The 20,410-nt window shown below is 39.8% G+C and overlaps 1 protein-coding gene across 1 annotated transcript in view; it reads right to left on the bottom strand.

Moving 5' to 3' along the window:
- Window positions 1-17,006: 17,006 nt before the first annotated feature.
- The window catches only part of LOC308657692 (olfactory receptor 2AP1), a gene marked incomplete at both ends in the record, with an annotated part of 60,037 nt that continues 56,633 nt past the window's right edge, over window positions 17,007-20,410 (bottom strand). The window contains one exon of the mRNA XM_081309632.1: window positions 17,007-17,876. Within this exon, the coding sequence (XP_081165758.1) occupies window positions 17,007-17,876 (870 nt within the window). The remainder of the gene's footprint in view (window positions 17,877-20,410) is intronic.

Raw genomic sequence — 20,410 nt, 5'->3', positions numbered from 1 at the left:
CCCCACTGACAAAGTATGAGTGGGCCCTTTCACCAACATCCTCACTAATATTTATTGTTACTTGTACTCTTGATAATTGCCATTCTGGCTGGAGTGAGTTGAAATCTCAGTGTAGTTTTAATTTACATTTCTCTAATTGCTAGAGATACTTAACTTTTTAAATATATTTGTTGAATGTTTATATTTCTTCTTTTGAGAAGTGTCTGTTTAGTTCCATTGTCCATTTATTGAGTGGGCTATTTGTTTTTTTTTTTTTTTGGTATTCAGTTTTTTGAGTTCTTTGTATATCATGGATATTAATGCCTTATTTGAGGTGAAGCTCCCAAGATTTTCTCCCATTCTGTAAGATTTCCACATTCTTGATTATTTCCTTTGCTTTGAAGAAGTTTTTAGTTTGATACCATTCCATTTGTTGATTTTGATTTTTACTTCTTTTTTTAAAAATTTTAATTGATTTTTTTTGAAAATAAATGACAGCAGAATGCATTGCAATTCTTTTTTTTTGTTTTTTATTATTTTATTGTTGGTTGTTCAAAACATTACATAGTTCTTAATATACCATATTTCACAGATTGATTCAAGTGGGTTATGAACTCCCATTTTTACCCTGTATACAGATTGCTGTGTCACATCAGTTACATTTCCATTGATTTACAAATTGCCTTTCTAGTGACTGATGTATTCTGCTGTCTATCCCATTCTCCACTGTCCCCCCTCCCCTCCCCTCCCCTCCCCTCCCCTTCTCTCTCTCCACCCCCTCTACTAAATCGTTTCTTCCACTTATATAATTTTTCTCCTACTCCTCCTTTCCTCTTATATGTAATTGTGTATAACCCTGAGGCTCACCTTCCAATTCCATGCAATTTTCCTTAACTCTCCCTTTCCCTCCCGCCTATCATCCCTGTTTAATGTTAATCTTCTTCTCCAGCTCTTCGTCTCTACCCTGTCCTTGGTTACTCCCCTTATATCAAAGAAGACATTTGGCATTTGTTTTTTAAGGATTGGCTAGCTTCACTTAGCATAATCTGCTCTAATGCCATCCATTTCCCTCCAAATTCTATGATTTTGTCATTTCTTAATGCAGAGTAATACTCCATTGTGTATAAATGCCACATTTTTTTAATCCATTCATCTATTGAAGGGCTTCTAGGTTGGTTCCACCATCTTGCTATCGTGAATTGTGCTGGTATGAACATCGATATAGCAGTGTCCCTGTAGCATGCTCTTGTTAGGTCTTTAGGGAATAGACCGAGAAGGGGAATAGCTGGGTCAAATGGTGGTTCCATTCCCAGCTTTCCAAGAAATCTCCATACTGCTTTCCAAATTGGCTGCACCATTTTGCAGTCCCACCAACAATGAACAAGTGTACCCATTTCCCCGCATCCTCGCCAGCACTTGTTGTTGTTGGACTTCTTAATGGCTGCCAATCTTACTGGAGTGAGATGGTATCTTAGGGTGGTTTTGATTTGCATTTCTCTGACTGCTAGCAATGTTGAGCATTTTTTCATGTACTTGTTGATTGATTGTATGTCCTCCTCTGAGAAGTGTCTGTTCAGGTCCTTGGCCCATTTGTTGATTGGGTTATTTGTTATCTTATTATCTAATTTTTTGAGTTCTTTGTATACTCTGGATATTAGGGCTCTATCTGAAGTGTGTGGGGTAAAGATTTGTTCCCAGGATGTAGGCTCCCTGTTTATCTCTCTTATTGTTTCTTTTGTTGAGAGAAAACTTTTTAGTTTGAGTAAGTCCCATTTGTTGATTCTGGTTGTTAACTCTTGCGCTATGGGTGTCCTATTGAGGAATTTGGAGCCTGACCCCACAGTATGTAGATCATAGCTGACTTTTTCTTCTATCAGACGCCGTGTCTCTGATTTGATATCGAGCTCCTTGATCCATTTTGAGTTAACTTTTGTGCATGGCGAGAGAAAGGGATTCAGTTTCATTTTGATGCAAATGGATTTCCAGTTTTCCAAGCACCATTTGTTGAAGATGCTATCCTTCCTCCATTGCATGCTTTTAGCCCCTTTATCAAATATAAGATAGTTGTAGTTTTGCAGATTCGTTACTGTGTCTTCTATTCTGTACCATTGGTCCACAAGCCTGTTTTGGTACCAGTACCATGCTGTTTTTGTTACTATTGCTCTGTAGTATAGTTTGACGTCTGGTATCGCTATACCGCCTGATTCACACTTCCTGCTTAGCATTGTTTTTGCTATTCTGGGTCTTTTATTATTCCATATGAATTTCCTGATTGTTTTATCTATTTCTACAAGAAATGCTGTTGGGATTTTGATTGGGATAGCATTGAACTTACAGAGAACTTTTGGTAATATCGCCATTTTGATGATGTTAGTTCTGCCTATCCATGAACAGGGTATATTTTTCCATCTTCTGAGGTCTTCTTCTATGTCTCTTTTTAGGGTTCTGTCGTTTTCATTGTATAGGTCTTTCACCTCTTTTGTTAGGTTGATTCCCAGGTATTTTATTTTTTGGGGGGATATTGTGAATGGAATAGTTGTCCTCATTTCCGTTTCAGAGGATTTGTCGCTGATATACAGGAATGCATTTGATTTATGCATGTTGATTTTATATCCTGCCACTTTGCTGAATTCATTTATTAACTCTAATAGTTTCTTTGTAGACCCTTTTGGGTCTGTTAGGTATAGAATCATGTCGTCTGCAAATAGTGATAATTTAAGTTCTTCTTTTCCTATTTTTATGCCTTTAATTTCTTTCGTCTGTCTAATTGCTCTGGCCAGTGTTTCGAGGACTATGTTGAACAGAAGTGGTGAGAGAGGGCATCCCTGTCTTGTACCAGATCTTAGAGGGAATGCCTTCAATTTTTCTCCATTCAGAATGATGCTGGCCTGTGGCTTATCATAGATTGCTTTAACAATGTTGAGGTATGATCCTGTTATCCCTAATTTTTCTAGAGTTTTGAACATAAAGTGATGCTGTACTTTGTCGAATGCTTTTTCTGCATCTATCGAGATGATCATATGGTTCTTATTTTTAAGTCTATTGATGTGGTGAATAACATTTATTGATTTCCGTATATTGAACCAGCCTTGCATCCCAGGGATGAATCCTACTTGATCATGGCGTATAATTTTTTTGATACGATTTTGAACCTGATTCGCCAGGATTTTATTGAGGATTTTTGCATCTAGGTTCATTAGAGATATTGGTCTGTAGTTTTCTTTCTTTGAAGTGTCTCTGTCTGGTTTAGGTATCAGGGTGATCCTGGCCTCATAGAATGTCTTTGGAAGTTCTCCCTCTTTTTCTATTTCCTGAAATAGCTTGAAAAGTATTGGTGTTAGTTCCTCTTTAAAGGTTTTGTAAAACTCTGCTGTATACCCGTCCGGTCCTGGGCTTTTCTTAGTTGGTAGTCTTTTGATGGTTTCTTCTATTTCCTCTATTGTTATTGGTCTGTTTAGGCTGTCTATATCTTCCTGACTCAATCTGGGCAGATCATATGACTTAAGAAATTTATCGATGTCTTCAGTATCTTCTATTTTATTGGAGTATAAGGATTCAAAGTAATTTCTGATTATCTTCTGTATTTCTGAAGTGTCTGTTGTGATATTGCCTTTTTCATCCCGTATGCAAGTAATTTGGGTTCTCTCTCTTCTTCTCTTCGTTAGCATGGCTAAGGGTCTGTCGATTTTATTTATTTTTTCAAAGAACAAACTTTTGGTTTTGTCAATTTTTTTCAATTGTTTCTTTTGTTTCGATTTCATTAATTTCAGCTCTGATTTTAATTATTTCTTGCCTTCTACTTCTTTTGCTGTTGTTTTGCTCTTCTTTTTCTAGGATTTTGAGATGATATATGAGATCGTTTATTTGTTGGTTTTTTCTTTTTTTAAGGAATGCGCTCCAAGCAATGAATTTTCCTCTTAAAACTGCTTTCAATGTGTCCCATAGATTCCGATATGTTGTGTCTGTGATTTCATTTAACTCTAAGAAGTTTTTAATTTCCTCCTTAATGTCTTCTATAACCCATTGATCATTCAGTAACCTATTGTTCATTCTCCAAGTGATGCATGATTTTTCCTTCCTTCTTTTATCGTTGATTTTCAGTTTCATTCCATTATGATCAGATAAGATGTATGGTATTATTTCTACTCCTTTATATTGTCTAAGAGTTGCCCTGTGACATAATATATGATCTATTTTTGTGAAGGATCCATGTGCTGCTGAGAAAAAAGTGTAACTACTTGATGTTGGGTGGTATATTCTATATATGTCAATTAAGTCTAGGTTGTTAATTGTGTTGTTGAGTTCTATAGTTTCCTTATTTAACTTTTGTTTGGAAGATCTGTCCAGTGGTGAGAGAGGTGTGTTGAAGTCTCCCATGATTATTATATGGTGGTCTATTAGACTCTTGTACTTGAGAAGAGTTTGCTTGATGAACGTAGCTGCACCATTGTTTGGGGCATATATATTTATAATTGTTATGTCTTGTTGGTGTATGGTTCCCTTGAGCAGTATGCAGTGTCCCTCTTTATCCTTTTTGATTAACTTTGGCTTGAAATCTATTTTGTTTGATATGAGTATGGACACTCCTGCTTGTTTCCGCAGTCCATATGAGTGGTATGATTTTTCCCAACCTTTCACCTTCAGTCTATGTATATCTTTTCCTATCAAATGCGTCTCCTGTAGGCAACATATTGTTGGATCTTGTTTTGTGATCCATTCGACTAGCCTGTGTCTCTTAATTGGTGAGTTTAAGCCATTAACATTTAGGGTTATTATTGAGATTTGGTTTGTTCCTCCAGTCATATTTGTTTATTTATGTTACTAAACCTGATTAGTTTTCCTCTTTGATTACTTTCCCCCCTTTCCTGTCCTACCTCCCACTGATGGTTTTCAATGTTATTTTCAGTTTCCTCTTCCTGTAATGTTTCTCCAAGGATTTTTTGAAGAGATGGTTTTCTAGCTGCGAATTCTTTTAACTTTTGTTTATCGTGAAAGGTTTTAATTTCATCTTCCATCCTGAAGCTTAGTTTCGCCGGATACACGATTTTTGGTTGGAACCCATTTTCTTTCAGTGTTTGAAAAATGTTATTCCAGGATCTTCTAGCTTTCAGAGTCTGTGTTGAGAGATCAGCTGTTATCCTGATTGGTTTGCCCCTAAATGTAATCTGCTTTCTTTCTCTTGTAGCTTTTAAAATTCTCTCCTTATTCTGTATGTTGGGCATCTTCATTATAATGTGTCTAGGTGTGGATCTCTTATGATTTTGCACTTTTGGCGTCCTGTAGGCTTCTAGGATATGGGATTCTGTTTCATTCTTCAAGTCTGGGAAGTTTTCTCGTATTATTTCATTGAATAGATTGTTCATTCCTCTGGTTTGGAGCTCTGTGCCCTCCTGTATCCCAATGACTCTTAAGTTTGGTCTTTTAATGTTATCCCATATTTCTTGAATGTTCTGCTCATGGTTTCTTAGCAGTCTTGCTGAACTGTCTATGTTCTTCTCAAGTTGAAATACTTTGTCTTCATTGTCTGATGTTCTATCTTCTAAGTGATCTATTCTGCTGGTAGTATTGTCAATTGAGGTTTTAAGTTGGTTTATTGCTTCCTGCATTTCTAGGATTTCTATTTGTTTGTTTTTTATTACTTCTAACTCCCTGTGAAATTGATCTTTTACTTCCTGGATTTGTTTCTGTAGTTCCTTGTCAATGTGATCTTTCATTGTCTGATTTTGCTGTCTGATGTCTTCCTTGAGAGTCCAGATCATCTGAAGCATGTATATCCTGAACTCTTTATCTGACATTCCATCTTTTGCAGCTATTACCTCTTCTAGGGTTGAGTTGACCTGCATTGCTTGTGGTCCTTTCTTTCCTTGTCTTTTCATGTTGCTTGCATTTCTTTCTGCTTGGTGAAACTGTTGTGTTTTTGAAATTTTTCCCCCTGTTTATTTATGTTGCTCTTGTATAGTTGGGATATCTCTCTTGTAGGGTGGGTAGTGGCTGTGATCCTCCTCTAATCAGGGTGATCTATCCACTACGCTGGTTGGTCGTAGGTCTGCCTGCCCTGCGGGCATGGGTGGCTGCTCTACTCTGCCCCCACTCCAATTGCAGTGACGTTCCTACCACGTCCTCGGATCGTTGGTCCTGATCCGGATGTGGGCGGCAGCTCTTCTCCACCCCTACTCCAATTGATGTGACGTGTCTACCACGCTGGTCGGCCTCCAAGCCTGTTCCGCCGGTGGGTCTCAGATCTGCCCACCCTGCGGGCCTGGGCGGCAGTTCTGCTCAACCCCCACTCCCAGTGAGGGTACCTAACTGCCTCTCCAACGGGTCTCTGGGTTCCTTCTGGACGCTGGCGGCAGCTCCGTTCAACCCCCACTCCAACCAGTGTGACGTGACTGCCTCGATGCTACTCGTCCACCACACTGGCAGGCTGCCGAGCCTGTCCTGCCAGTGGGACGCAGGACTGCCTACCTTGCAGGATCAGACGGCGGCTCTTCACGGCCTCCACTCCAAGTGGGTTGACTTGGCTACCCTGCCGTCGGGTCGGTGGTCCTGTTCCAGGCGTGGGCGGCTACTCTCCTCGGCCCCAGCTGCAGTTGGGATGTCGCGATACCACACCGGTGGGACCCTTAGCCTGCTCTGGGCGCAGGAGGCAGCTCCACTCTGCCCCCCAGGCCCCCACAGCACCCAGCAGGATCTGGACCAAGAAGCAGTCCCTGTAGGATCCCCAACCCTGAGCCAGAGCCGCTTCGGGAGCCAGGAGCCGGTCTCTCCAATCCCCGCCACGTTCTGCTAGGAGCAGGCTCCTCAGAGCAACCGCCACGGGTTCCCCAATCCCAGGCCAAAGCAGCCCCGGGAGCCCAAGCCTGGCCGCACCAGACTCTCCCTGCTCGGTGTCCAAGCCTGGCCACACCAGACTCTTCCTGCTCGGTGCACGCTCCGCTGGGAGCAGAGTCTAAGACGCACTTCCCGCGGGCTCCCCAGCTCCGGGCCAAAACTGTTCCGGGAAACAGAGTCCTGCTGCCCCTCGTCGCAAGTTTCACTTGTGGCTGGCCTCAGCTCGCGGTCCCCGCAGGCTCCGCGGCCCTGGGCTCAAGCAGCCACGAGAGCCAGAACCCAGCCTCTCCGATCCCTGCCACACTCTGCTAGGAGCAGGCTCCACAGAGGTACCCCAGCCTCAGGCCCAAGCAGCCCCAGGAGCCCGAACCTGGCAGCTCCAACCTCTCCCAGCTCAGTCTGCAATTCTTATTATACATATATAGCACAAATTTTCATATCTCTGAGTGTATATAAAGTATGTTCACCCAATTCGTGTCTTCATACATGTACATTGAATAATGATGTCCAACATATTCCACCATGCTTGCTAATCCCCTGCCCCCTCTCTACCCCTTCCACCCCTCTGCCCTATCTAGAGTTCATCTATTCCTCCCATGCTCCCCATCCCAACCCCACTATGAAGCAGTCTCCTTATACCAGAGAAAACATTTGGCATTTTTTTGGGGGGGGATTGGCTAAGTTTACTTAGTATTATCTTCTCCAGTGCCATCCATTTACCTGCAAATGCCATGATTTTATTCTCTTTTATTGATGAGTAATATTCTATTGTGTATATACATCACATTTTTAAGTCCATATCCATTATCTACTGATGAGCATGTAGGTTGGTTCCACAGTTTAGCTATTGTGAATTGTGCTGCTATAAACATTGATGTTGCTGTGTCCCTGTATATGCTGTTTTTAAGTCCTTTGAGTATAGATCTAGGAATAGGATAGCTGGGTTAAATGGTGGTTCCAGTCCCAGTTTTCCAAAGAATCTCCATACTGCTTTCCATATTGGCTGCACCAGTTTGCAGTCCCACCAGCAATGTATGATTTTAACTTCATGTACTTTGGGAGTCTTGTTAAGGAAGTTGGTTCCTGAGCTGACATATTGGAGTGTTGGGCTTGCATTTTCTTCTAGTAGGTGTAGGGTTTCTGGTCTAATTCCTAGGTCTTTGGTTCACTTTGCATTGAGTTTGGTGCAGGGTGTGAGATAGGGGTTATGTTTCATTCTACCATATATGGATTTCCAGTTTTTCCAGCACCATTTGTTGAACAGGCTGTATTTTCTCCAGTGTATGTTTATGTTGCCTTTGTCTAGTATGAGATAACTGTATTTATGTGGGTTTGTCTCTGTGTTCTTTACTCTGTTTCACTGGTCTTCATGTCTGTTTTGATGCCCACACTTTGTTGTTTTTGTTACTATAGCTCTGTAGTATAATTTAAGTTCTGGTATTGTGATACCTCCTGCTTCACTTTTCATGCTAAGAATTGCTTTGGCTCTTCTGATCTTTTTTTTGTTCTAAATGAATTTCATGACTACTTTTTCTATTTCTATGAAGAATGTCATTGGAATTTTAATGGGAATTGCATTAAATATGTATAATGCTTTTGGTAGTATGGTCATTTTGACGATATTAATTCTGCCTATCCAAGAACATGGGAGATCTTTCCATCTTTTATGGCTTTCTTCAATTTTATTCTTTAATATTCTGTAATTTTCTCTGTAAAGGTCTTTCACCTCTTTTGTTAGATTGAGTCCAAAGTATTTTGTTTTATTTTTTGTGGCTACTGTGAATGGTGTAGTTTTCCCAATTTCTAGTTCAGCTGATTCACCATTGGCGTATAGGAATGCAATTGACTTATGGGTGTTTGGTATATTTTATCTTCATTGCTTGAAAATCTTTCTTCTAAATGGTCAAGTCTGTTGGTGATGTTTTCCATTGAATTTTTAATTTGGTTTATCCATTCTTTCATTTTGAAGATTTCCATTTTGGTCTTTTCCAGAATTTCTATCTCTTTACTAAAGTGATTTTTTTTTACCTCCTGTATTTCATCTCTGTACATCATCTTTTATCTCACAGATTAGTTTAACTACAAACTTTCTGAATTCCTTCTCTGACATTTCCTCCATTGTGGTGTCAATGGATTTTGATATTGAGATATTTTGGTTTGTTTGGAATGGTTTGTTTCCTTGATTTTTCCTGTGTCTACTCATTTATCAGTATGAATCTGAGGTGGCAGAACTTCCACTCTATGAACTTAGAGTGTCCCTGAAGGTTTTTAGCATCTCACATTTTAAGGGAAGACAAATAATAGCAACAACAAATGCAAACAATATACAGCATTAAACTAAATACTCAGTTACTATTTTGATATTTACAATGTTAATTGGCACAATAAACAGATACTGTATGATAAGCAATCACCAAGAGTAAGTTTGCAAAAGCATTTGCTATTTTAAAAGGTGAAAAGGGAGAATGCAGAGGAGATATAGGATGTGATTATTATGAGGGAGGAGGAGAAAAAGTAGAGTAAAAAATTAAAGAGTGAAAGAGAAAACCATAGAATTTGGCTGTTAGGAAAATAAAAGAGAGAAAGAGAATCAAGAGAAATAGACAAATGAAAAACAATATAAAACCAAACCAAAATATACTAATAAAAGCTCTAGCCCTCAAAAGACAGAGTCCTGAAAAATAATCACCTTCAAGAAGTGCTAGAAATGACAAAAATGAGACAAATATGTATATGTAAAAATGTCCATGTACATTGAGCACACAAACAAATAATAAATAAAAAAGAGATAAAGAGATAAGAAAGGAGGGAAAAAGGAAAAGAAATAAAATAAAAATAACAAAGTTCTTGATGAAAAATTAAGCAACTATTTCTTTTACAATGGTCATAAGTTGTCAGTAAGAATACATGTTCATTATCTGTTCCTAAATGTCTTTCAAGTTTTTCTTTAGGTATGTAGTGTTTATAAGAGTAGTAGTCAAGGCTATCATGTTTTACCTCTTTTTGTGTTGCTTGTCAAGTTAATGGATGAAGTTAAAACATTCTGCTTTCCTTCTCAGCAGGATGAGGTGGAGTCACTTGGAGGGTGTTGTCTTCTCCATCCTCAAGGTGGAGTTGCTGTAGAGTTCTGTGAGAAGAGTTCTCATAGGGAGAGCTCCTGGGGTTTGGGTCAAGGTAGGCCCCAGATTCTTCCTTGAATGGGAATTGGTCTGAAGATTATAAATCAGCACACTTCCAGTGCCCAGTAATTGCCAATCTGTCTGGGAGTCTACACCCCAGCGGGCACCCCCAAGTTCCACTTGAACAGTCGAGGAGCCAATCCTTTGCCCTCTCTGCCACCCACAGATCCTGTCCTTCCTGGCCTTTTGGGCTCAGTCTGCAAGCACACAGTCCCTCCCACCTGCTTGCCCAAATTCTTGGCCTGCCCCAGCTGGTCCTGCAAGTCACCAGTCTCAAAGGGTGAGAGGTACCTGGTATCTCTCAGATCTCAATGACCCATAGCTCCCGGGATAAAATGCTCTCTGCACCCGAATTTCTCCTGGCTTCCTAGAATACTCTGAGTCTTTTGGCAGGACTCTACCATGTCTGTTTTTCAGACTCAGCTCATATTATACACGTCTGGGCTCCTGGGCCTGGTCCCACAACTGCTGGCTGTCCTAGTGTGGCAAGACATGTGTGTCCTAGTGTTGCTTCAACTTTCTGTGGACAACTGGGAGACATGCAGCATATTTCCCCCATGAAGATATAATGTAGTTCACCCTCTGGATCAGACTGGCAGTATTCTTGACCTCTGATTTCTCCATACCAAGACACGCCATGGTACCACCTGCAATGTCCCCAATTTGCCCAGGAAGCTTCTGGCTCTGTTGGTGGGTTTTATTTTTTATACCCAAACTTCTGAGTCCCCAAGATGTTGTGAGAGTCCAGTATTAAATTCCAGTAAAATCCCTCTTTTCACCCTCGTCACTGAGAAGCTTTTTGTCTGCTTTCTTGGTCTCATGCTGTGGAGCAGCTTGGAGAGCAACCTCTTCTATTTTGCCATCTTCCAAAATCCCTCAGTGGAGCTTTGATTTGCATTTCCCTGATTGTTAGGGAAGTTGAACATTATTTTTTTCCAAATATTTTTGTCCACTTTTATTTATTCTTTTGAGAAGTATCTGCTTAGTTCTTTTGTGTATTCATTGAGGGTTTTTTTTGGTGTTAAGTTTTTTGAATACTTTATATATTCTTGTTTTTTAATACCCTGTCAGAGGAGTGGCTGGCAAAGATTTTCTCCTATTCAGTACACTCACAATTCATGCTCTTACTTGTTTTCGTTGCTGTGCAGAAGCTTTTTTGATTTGATAGCAACCCACTTATTGATTCCTTGTTATATTTATTGAGTTTTAGAGACCTTGATAAGGAAGTTGTTCCCTGCACCAATATGTTGGAGTTTTGACTCTATGTTTACTTCTAGAAGTTGCAAAGTATGTGGTCTCTTTCCTTGGTCTTTGATCCACTTTGAATTGACTTTTGTGCAGGGTAAAAGATAGGGATCTAGTTTCATTTTTCTAACATATGGGTATATAGTTTTCCCAGCACCATTTGTTAAAGAGTCTATGTTTTCTCCAAATGTGTTTTTGGCCCCATGCTGAGTATCAGATGATTGTAACTATGTGGGTTTGTCTGTGTGTTCTATTACATTGCTCTTCATGTCTGTTTTGATGCCAGTACTATGCTGTTTTAGTTACTTAGCTCTACATTATAATTTGCAATCAGGCCTGGCAAGGCCTGTTTGATGTTATAATGTGGACTCTGGAAAAACATTACCAGTTTAGCTGTTGGTGGTGCAGGGCTAGTAAACTAAAGCCTCATGAGCTCAGCACTTAGTGGCCCCAAACTGGATCTGGTCCTAAGTTAAGGGTGCAAAAGTCTTAGGTTCAAGGAAGATAAAAGTCACTTGAAAACAACCTGGTTTGTTTGGCAATTGTAGCCAAAGTGAAACCAGATCCCTCATCTAGGGCCACACCAATCCAGTCCATGGGGGAAGGTGGTGCTGGGAGGCAGAGAGAAGCACATAATGTAAAGGTAGGAGAATTAACCTGTGAGAAGAGAGATTTGGGATTTGGCACCAGGAGGAACTCTGAGCTATCATGGCTCCGTCACACGGCAGGGTCATGGTCACTCCTTAAAACATGACTCTTGTGATTTATTTGTTAGAAGGAAATCTAAGGAGCTCTGTGGACATTCTTTTCCTCTGACAACTCAAAGAATGCTTTTTAATTTCAGGTAGACTCCTTGGAGTGAGAAAGAGCTCCCATAACAACCGTGGGTAGTTTCACTACTGCTTATAATTGAATGAGGGTTGTGGTCAAACTTCAGAACATCAACAAGGATTTGTAGGGCTCCTGATGCTGCTAATGGGATTTTTATTACTTCTGTATCTCTTTTCTGCTGAGGAGGAAGACTATCCTTAGTGGTTCCCTGGGACCTCCTATTAATCAATATTCATTGAGCACCTTCTATATGTTAGGAACACTTTATAAATTATTCCTCAACCATGGTAAAAGAAAGTGCAATTACTATACTTTTATAAGCAAAATATAGGTCCAAAGTGCATATAGCAACTTGGCCAATTTTGCTCCTGTTGTGTTATCAAAGTGGGACTTGAACCCAGGCGTGTTCTGATGGTACTGTAATCCTACTGCCAGAATTTGCAAGGTAGCAGAAATAGATAATCTACATATCAGGGTTAGCACCTCTCTGGGAATACAATATCCAGAAATTGAGCTGGACCAACAACTATCCCCATTGCCCAAGTGGGTCCTCCATGCCCAAGAGACTGGGTGGGAATTCCATGCCTCTGTGAAAAGGGCTAATTTGAGTGAGAGAGAAAACTTGGCAAGTTGGCCAAGGCAATTCTCAGCATTACCTTTGTTTGACTAGACTGGAACTTTAAGTGGTGTGATTTTTCTCTTGAACATGTCAAGAGGCCAAAGATGCCAAAAGCATGGTAGATACATGGTAAGTCTTAGCTGTTCTTGAAGGATGCAAGCTTGGCAACTAGCATCATTTCCTTTCACCAGTCTGTAGGGATCCATGAACAAGATAGGTACACATCCAATTGTCAAGAAAGTGCCAGAGATTGAAACCTCTGAACCCCAGGGAGTTCCTGATAGTGAAACATCAGGGCCAACAAGGACCCAAGCAAGGACTTGAGGGCCAGGATTCTTTATCACACTGCACATATGGCTGGTGCCAGAAGGATAGCCCTTGACACAGGAAGGAGGCTCATTGAATGTTTCATGCAGGAGCCCAGTTACATTTTAGGAGATCTAAAGCCATGGAGTAGAACCAAAATCCCAGAAGAGACACTTCTGTTACTCTGATTTAGTAAAAATGCCTCCAATGGGTCCGGTCTTTCTAGAAGGAGGACTAAGTAATAAGGGTGAGGAAATTCTGGTCCCAGTGCCACTAGTGGTAACCTAATGGTAACCTAGTGGTAACCTCCAACATTGGAACTCAGACCTTCACAATCGGCTCCTACAGCTGGCGCCACTGGCTGATGGTGGTGGGGCTCAGCTTGGACAAAGGGCATAGGAGACAGACATAGAGCAAGTGGTGGGGGAGTCTGCAGAGAGGGAGGGAGGGGAGAGAGAGAGGGGAGAGAGAGAGGGGAGAGAGAGAGGGGGGAGAGAGAGAGAGAGAGAGAGAGAGAGAGAGAGAGATAGATAGATAGATAGATAGATATTTGGAAGAGCTGGACAAAGGAAGTAAAAAGATGCTTCAGTGATGGACAAACAAAAACATGACCAAAGGGGCAAAGAACAGATCTGCCACCAATGGCACACAGATCTAAGGAATCTATACCGACAGTTTCACTTCTCATTGTTGTCATTCCACATCCAGGAGTCCTGGTTTAGGAACCTGGTTATCATTTTATGTAACATTCTGTCAGCATAGGAGAGGTGAATGAAGCAGAGGTGTACAGGAAAGGCTGTTCCTTGTGCTGAGGTCTGCAAGCACTCCAGTTATCTCTCTTATCTCTGAAGAATCACCTGACAGTTATGTAGCTTGGCTAGAAATTGCCTAGATCATATATTTGTAGTCCCCACTCTCCAGAATGTTCTGGTACATGTTGATCTCACTTTCTATCCAGTATTGACAACAACAGTCCTTGGTACTACTGGTTCTACCACTCCCAGAAGTTCTGGTCTTAGACAAAGAGTTTCTCCACAATACTAATAAGGCTCCGCTTCTGAGCCAGCTCAGAGCTTTAAAGGTCTTGGTTTTACATAGTTCTTCTGCATACTGTCCTTTAGGCCATGCTGGGCTTGGTGCTTCACCTCCAGAATGTTCAACATGCCTGTCAGCTCTAGGATCTCAAATTGGCAACACTATAGCTCCTTAAAGAAGGATGTGACCTGATGGCTGTTGCAGTTGGTCTCAACCACTGCCTCATACTGGCACATCTCCAGCACTCTGCCCAGGTCCATGGTGGACACAGTGTCTAGTTCTGTATAGAACTTGTCCCCCAGTGGGCACCTCAGAGTGTGTAATTTCTGCTCATGGCTACTGTTGAAGCAGAGCTGCTTATCCTTCAGAGACTCTTGCTGGGTCTTCAGGCTGGCCTTAGCTTGGCTCAGAACATTCAGGAGTTTATGCATCCTGCATGTGTCCACATCCACAAGTTGAGTCATGGAGCAATTAGGCATGTAGCCATCATCTAATCCACCACCCAGCTCAACTCAGTCTTTCTCCTCTACCACTGTTTGTGAAGCAGGCTTGTCAGTTTTGCCTGTCCCTTTATCTCCCTTTATCCTCCAGCCTTGTCCTCCTGGTGCAGCTGCTAGTTCCAAGCTAACCAATTCTTTCCTGTTTTGTTTTCCACTAATCAGAATTACTGAGTCCTTCCAACCTTCTGTCATTCCAATATTGTCAGTCAGTGCCACCCACCCCTTTGATCAGTTTTTCCCCCCAATTTCTTTGATTCCAACTTGCAGAGAAGTTGAGATACACTGTCTATGTCCTCTTTGCATTCTTGGGTCACAACCAACAAATTCTTAATGAAAAATGAAAGAACTGTCTTCACTGAGATGTTAGAAATGGTGGACAATACTCATTTCCTATGCCAGATTGCCCTTCTTTCTATTTATTATTGGGCTATGCCTCCCTTAGAAAGACCAAAAGCTAGAGTTTTTAAGACCCTTTCTCTTTTTGTGTTGCTCACTGAGCTGCCAGTTGGAGTGGCCTGAGACCAAAGCTGGTTAAAGGCTCTCAGCTTCCCTGCTCACCAGTAAAGTTAGGGTGAAAAAGAAGAACCCTGTATTGGAGTTTTGACCAGGCAGTAGATGAACTCACAGGGCAGGACTGATGCAGAGTTCTAAGTCAGAAGTTCCACGGCCTGAGTTCTAGCTCTGATTGGAACTCTGGAACTTTGTTGGGTAGTGTCTACCTTGAGGTTAGAATGAACACACTCTTAGGGCCTGGCGGATGACAATATCTGCTGGGAGTCTTAATTCAGGCATCACTGGAAAATTCTACTTGTAGGGTAGTGTAACAAATTTCCCCGGGTGGAAGGGGCATGGCAAGTCTTATGTATTCTATCATCCATGAGTATGGCCTTCAGTCACCACGTGCACCAATGCATTTTTGTTAGGTTTTCTGATCCTTTTCTGCTGGTGGCAAGAGCCACACAACTCAAAGGGAAAGTAAGTGGCATGCCTCTCCATATCTCTGTTCTGAATCCCCCTGGATGCAATTTTCCCTGCTAGTTTTAATCATGTTCTGCCAGGTGCATGTTAGATCACACAGTAAGCACTGGTTGGGACAGTGACAATATTTGCTATGATCTCCAGGGTTCTCACAATGTGGCTTCTCCACTCACAAGTTGAGAACCAGAGCACTTTTGAAACACCCAGCTAACTGGGCAGCCTCTAGAGCAGCTGAGTTCTGACTTCCCTCCTGTTCTACAGGTATTTACATGCCAAATTTGTCTGCTGTATTTCTCTTTCCCTTTGGGTTACCACTACCTTCTGGTGACTCAGCACAACTGCTGCATCTGGCTTAGTAAGCATGCACTCTTTCTTGTCCTCTGATCAAGAAATTAGTGTTTTTGGGTCTTTCAGAGACCCACAGTCACTCAGCTTGCTGAAAAGTAGTATTCCTGCTGCTTTAATTCTGAGACAACTGTCTTAAAGATATAAGAACTTGAAAATGGAAAGGAGATCCTAAAATGGATAGCAGAATAGAGGAAAGGGACCAGGGGGAGGAAGGAGAGGGAAAGGGGAAATACTGGGGAATGATACTGGCTAAGTGATATTGTTATATTGTGTGCATGTATAAATATTTAACAATAAATCCCACCACCATGTACAACTGTAATGCACCATAAAGTATGAAAAATAAAAAAATGCTGAAGACTCCTAAATTAAAGAAAAAGACATAATCAACTTAAAAGCCCATTTGTAAAGATAAGCATTACCAGTACACCCAGGACTGTCAGTACTGTGACAATCCTCGTAATTTTAGCCTGATGTTCTTTTCTTATACTCAGACTAATAATGTTATTTGGTTCTATTTTTTTCTCTAAAAATTTTCTGTTATGGGAATATAGTTGTATATCTTTTTTATATACTAGAAATGAAAACTGAGGACTTAAAAATCTGTATAACTTCCCTATGCACATATATGAATACACCACAGTGAATCTCTAGATCATGTACAACTACAAGACTGGGATAATACTAATTAGACTAAGATGTACTCCATGATTGTATAAACAAGCCAAATTATACTCTACTGTTATATATAACTAAAAAGAACAACAACAACAAAAAAAACTATGTATAATTCGTTTAAAAATAACTATAGTAAACAGATCTAAAAATAGATATTTTTTAGTACAAATAATATATTTTTATTTAAGTAACTATAATGAAAACGTTTTAAGAAGAGTGATATTATTTTATATTTTTGCAGTTTTTAAAGTAACTCAAAAATATATTTATTAGAAAGAAATATTTGAATTGTATTTTGGGAAGATTTCCCCCTCACTGGGAGGTTTAAAATGTAATGTTGACATCCTTTCATGATAAATTTATCTGAGATGTTGTCTTAATGAGGAGAGTGCTAGAGAAGCTCCCCTAAGTTTTCAAGGAGAGGAAATTTATGAATGTTGTCTGGAATTTCCATTGAGTTTAAGGTCATTTTATTCATTAAATACTCACAATTTTTCTGGCCATATCCTTGAAGGCTTGTTTTACCTGTTTATTCCTCAGAGTGTAAATGAATGGGTTCAGTAAAGGGGCAACTGATGTATTGAGCATAGCTATTCCCTTATTGAAGGCAACTCCTTCTTTTGCTGAAGGCTTTATGTACATGAAGATGCAGCTTCCATAAGAGAGGGAGATGACAATCATGTGGGAAGAACATGTGGAAAAGGCCTTTTTCCTTTGTTGAACTGAGGGGATCTTCAGAATGGTCCTGATGATGTTTGTGTAGGAGAGGATCACCAGCACCAGTGTTACCCCCAATGTTACAACTGCTAGGATAAAATCAAACAGTTCCAGTAGACTTGTGTCTGAGCAAGATATTTCTACGAGGGGTCCATAGTCACAATAATAATGATTCAGCACATTGGACCCACAGAAATCTAACTGACTGGTCAGGATGATTGGGAATAAGATGATCAGGAAACCACAAATCCAAGAGCAGAGTACTAGTTGGATGCAGACCTTGCTGTTCATGATGGTGGTATAATGCAGAGGTTTGCAGATGGCCACATAGCGGTCATAGGACATGGCAGTCAGAAGGTAAAATTCAGTGGCCCCAAAGAAAATAGCAAAGAAGTACTGAGTAAAGCAACCAGCAAAGCTGATAGTCTTATTCCCAGATGAGATGCTGAATAGTAGCCTAGGAGTGAAAGTAGATGTAAAGGAAATTTCCAGGAAGGAGAAATTCCGGAGGAAGAAATACATGGGAGTCTGGAGGTGGGAGTCCAGCAGGGTGAGGATGATGATTGTGAAATTTCCACTGATGCTGAATACATAGGTGAGGAGGAGAAGTATAAAAATTACAATTTGAACCTCTAAGATGTCTGTTAGTCCCAGCAGAATGAATTCTGTAAGATAAGTTTGGTTTTTCATTTTTAACCTTTGCTACCTGTGAAGGAACAAAGGACTTAAGTCAGTGATGGGGACAGAAGAAGATGTCTGTCTGATACATTGAGAAGAGGCTATATTTTCATGTTAAATTAGTTCAAATGTCTACTATTTTTCCATCAGTGTGAGTCAGTCAAGGTTTTAGATAGGGGCTGACTTTTTCAGAAGAGCTGTTTTCTTAAATTCTCATGCAGAAAGATTTTTCTCTATGGTTTCTTTTCAGGATCTTCATGTATTTTCCTGGTCTACTTACTAAACCAATACCAAACTTCAGTTTCTTCATCTGCAAAATGGGGATAGTAATAGTACATATCTCAAAGGGTTATTATTGGAATACAGTGATATAATGACAAGGTTGGCACATGTTAAATTCTGAATTATTGATATATTGCCATAAAATTATATATATATTTTCTCTCTTTTTCTTGTCTAGAACTTTCCAGAATCAGCTGAGGGTAAAGGGTAAAGTCACCTGAATCTACACACTGATTTAACTTTGTCATCTTTCTTTTACTGAAGAATGATCAGTGAGTCATATATGTTACCTTGTCTCTGCTGGAAGTTTAAGAGCTGGGAGTCATGCCTGTGTTGGCAAACTTGTATTCTGATATTTTTCTTGATAATAGTTGGTAAATTCTCTATCACCAAGTAATGAAAATCTGTATTTGTTCTATTTGTTAATGAGGGTAAGGGAAGTACAATAATTTTATTTTTTTAGGGTCTGGTCATTTTTAAACCTAGAGATAAAATTGTACGTATGTTTTGTGCACATTATGGTTGAGTATATGTACATTATGGACTGACTAAAAAATAATGACAGTGTGTATAAAGTTTATTTCATTCAGAGCTGACCCTTGAGCTTAGTTTTCATGATTCTGAGCTATCTATTACTAATGGAAAGAGAAACCTCAGGTATCAAGTGATTTCAGGAGAGGCTCATAGAAACCACTTTAAATTCTTCTCACTGACACTGAGGGAGGAATGTTCATCTGCACTTCAGGCCTCTCATTAAGCTTCCTGAATGGGCTGCATCACTTTCCTTGGCGTATGGGTATAATCCCAACACAGAGAATAAAGAAGGAGCAGACAGGTTGTTGTTCATAGTATTGTTAATATCCTTTTCCAGAAAGATCAGTGTTTCTCCCAAGAAGCCTCAAACATCAACAATTCTTTGGGCTATTTTATTTGTTCTTATCTTCTAAGATCCCTAAGACACTGCCTTGAATGCCTGGGCCATGTTCTTTTTTAAAAAAAATTATTTTGGCTATTTAAAATTTATCTAAAGGTTTAAAAATGACAAGACCCTAAAAAATGACAGCAGAATGCATTTGGATTTATTATACACATTTGCAGCACAACTTTACATTTCTATGGTTGCACATGATGTAGCATTGCAACATATGTGCAGTTATACATGTACCTAGGGTAATGATGTCCATCTCATTCCACTATCTTTCCTACCCTCATCCCCCTTCCCTTTGCCATGCTGGGCCATGTTTGAAATAGCAGAGACTCATTCTTTTTGTTGTCACTAAGAATGTCCTAATTACTAGGATGTATGAAACAAGGCCAGGTTATTGTTTGACTTGAATTTCTAGGGTCTCACATTTGTAATTATTTTTTGGGTGAAGAGCTCTATGCTATCACTTGAAAATTCATATAAAATATATAATGATTCCACATCAGTAATTTTACAAGACATTCATTTAACATTGTAAATTATAAAAGTTGGAAATAATTTACGCTTCCATCCACAGGGAAATGACTAACTCTTGATGTATCCAAATTATAAGATGTGATCGGCCAATAAAAAATTTATATGAACCCACTTGCAAATATCTATTTGATAAACTGGTATTAAAGTCATCACATAAATCTTAAAACATAATTGTTAATTACTTTTATGTTCTTAGGGAAGCAAGAGACATAAAAGGAGTTTTTCCTTTATTTCTGTAGCTTCACTATTGTGAAACAAGTTACTTTCTAATTAAAAAAATAAAAATTACAGTTATATGATTTCATGCTCTACAATCATAAGATGATAACATTGATTTAACTATAAACTAAGATTATACTTACACTTGACATTCAGGGCAAATCCTGCAGAATTTTAACCACAGAAGTCCATGGGATGAATCATAACTTAAAAGTCAGGTGTAGAAGATGGGTAGCATAAAACTTAACTTATTTGCTTTCCCAACACCACTTGATGATATAAAGATTCACAGAAGTTCACAAATTTAAGAAAATTTAATAGAAAAAGTCCTTCTCATCCTGCTATATTTCAGGTTAGCTATCATTTACTATTTCTTATTTCTACATTAACTTAAACAAATTAATTTACTGGCACCCTGGCCAGTTAATAATCCTTTGAGATGTGACTTTTTAAGCCATGCATATTTATAATAGTGATAATAAAACCCTATGAGGCACGCTCCATTCATAGCCTTACTTCCTCT

Source organism: Spermophilus citellus (genome assembly GCF_964194105.1).
Source record: "Spermophilus citellus genome assembly, chromosome: 10".
Classification (NCBI taxonomy): Eukaryota; Metazoa; Chordata; class Mammalia; order Rodentia; family Sciuridae; genus Spermophilus; species Spermophilus citellus.
The sequence above is the reverse complement of the archived record's forward strand: the minus strand, read 5'-3'. Positions and strand labels throughout refer to the sequence as shown.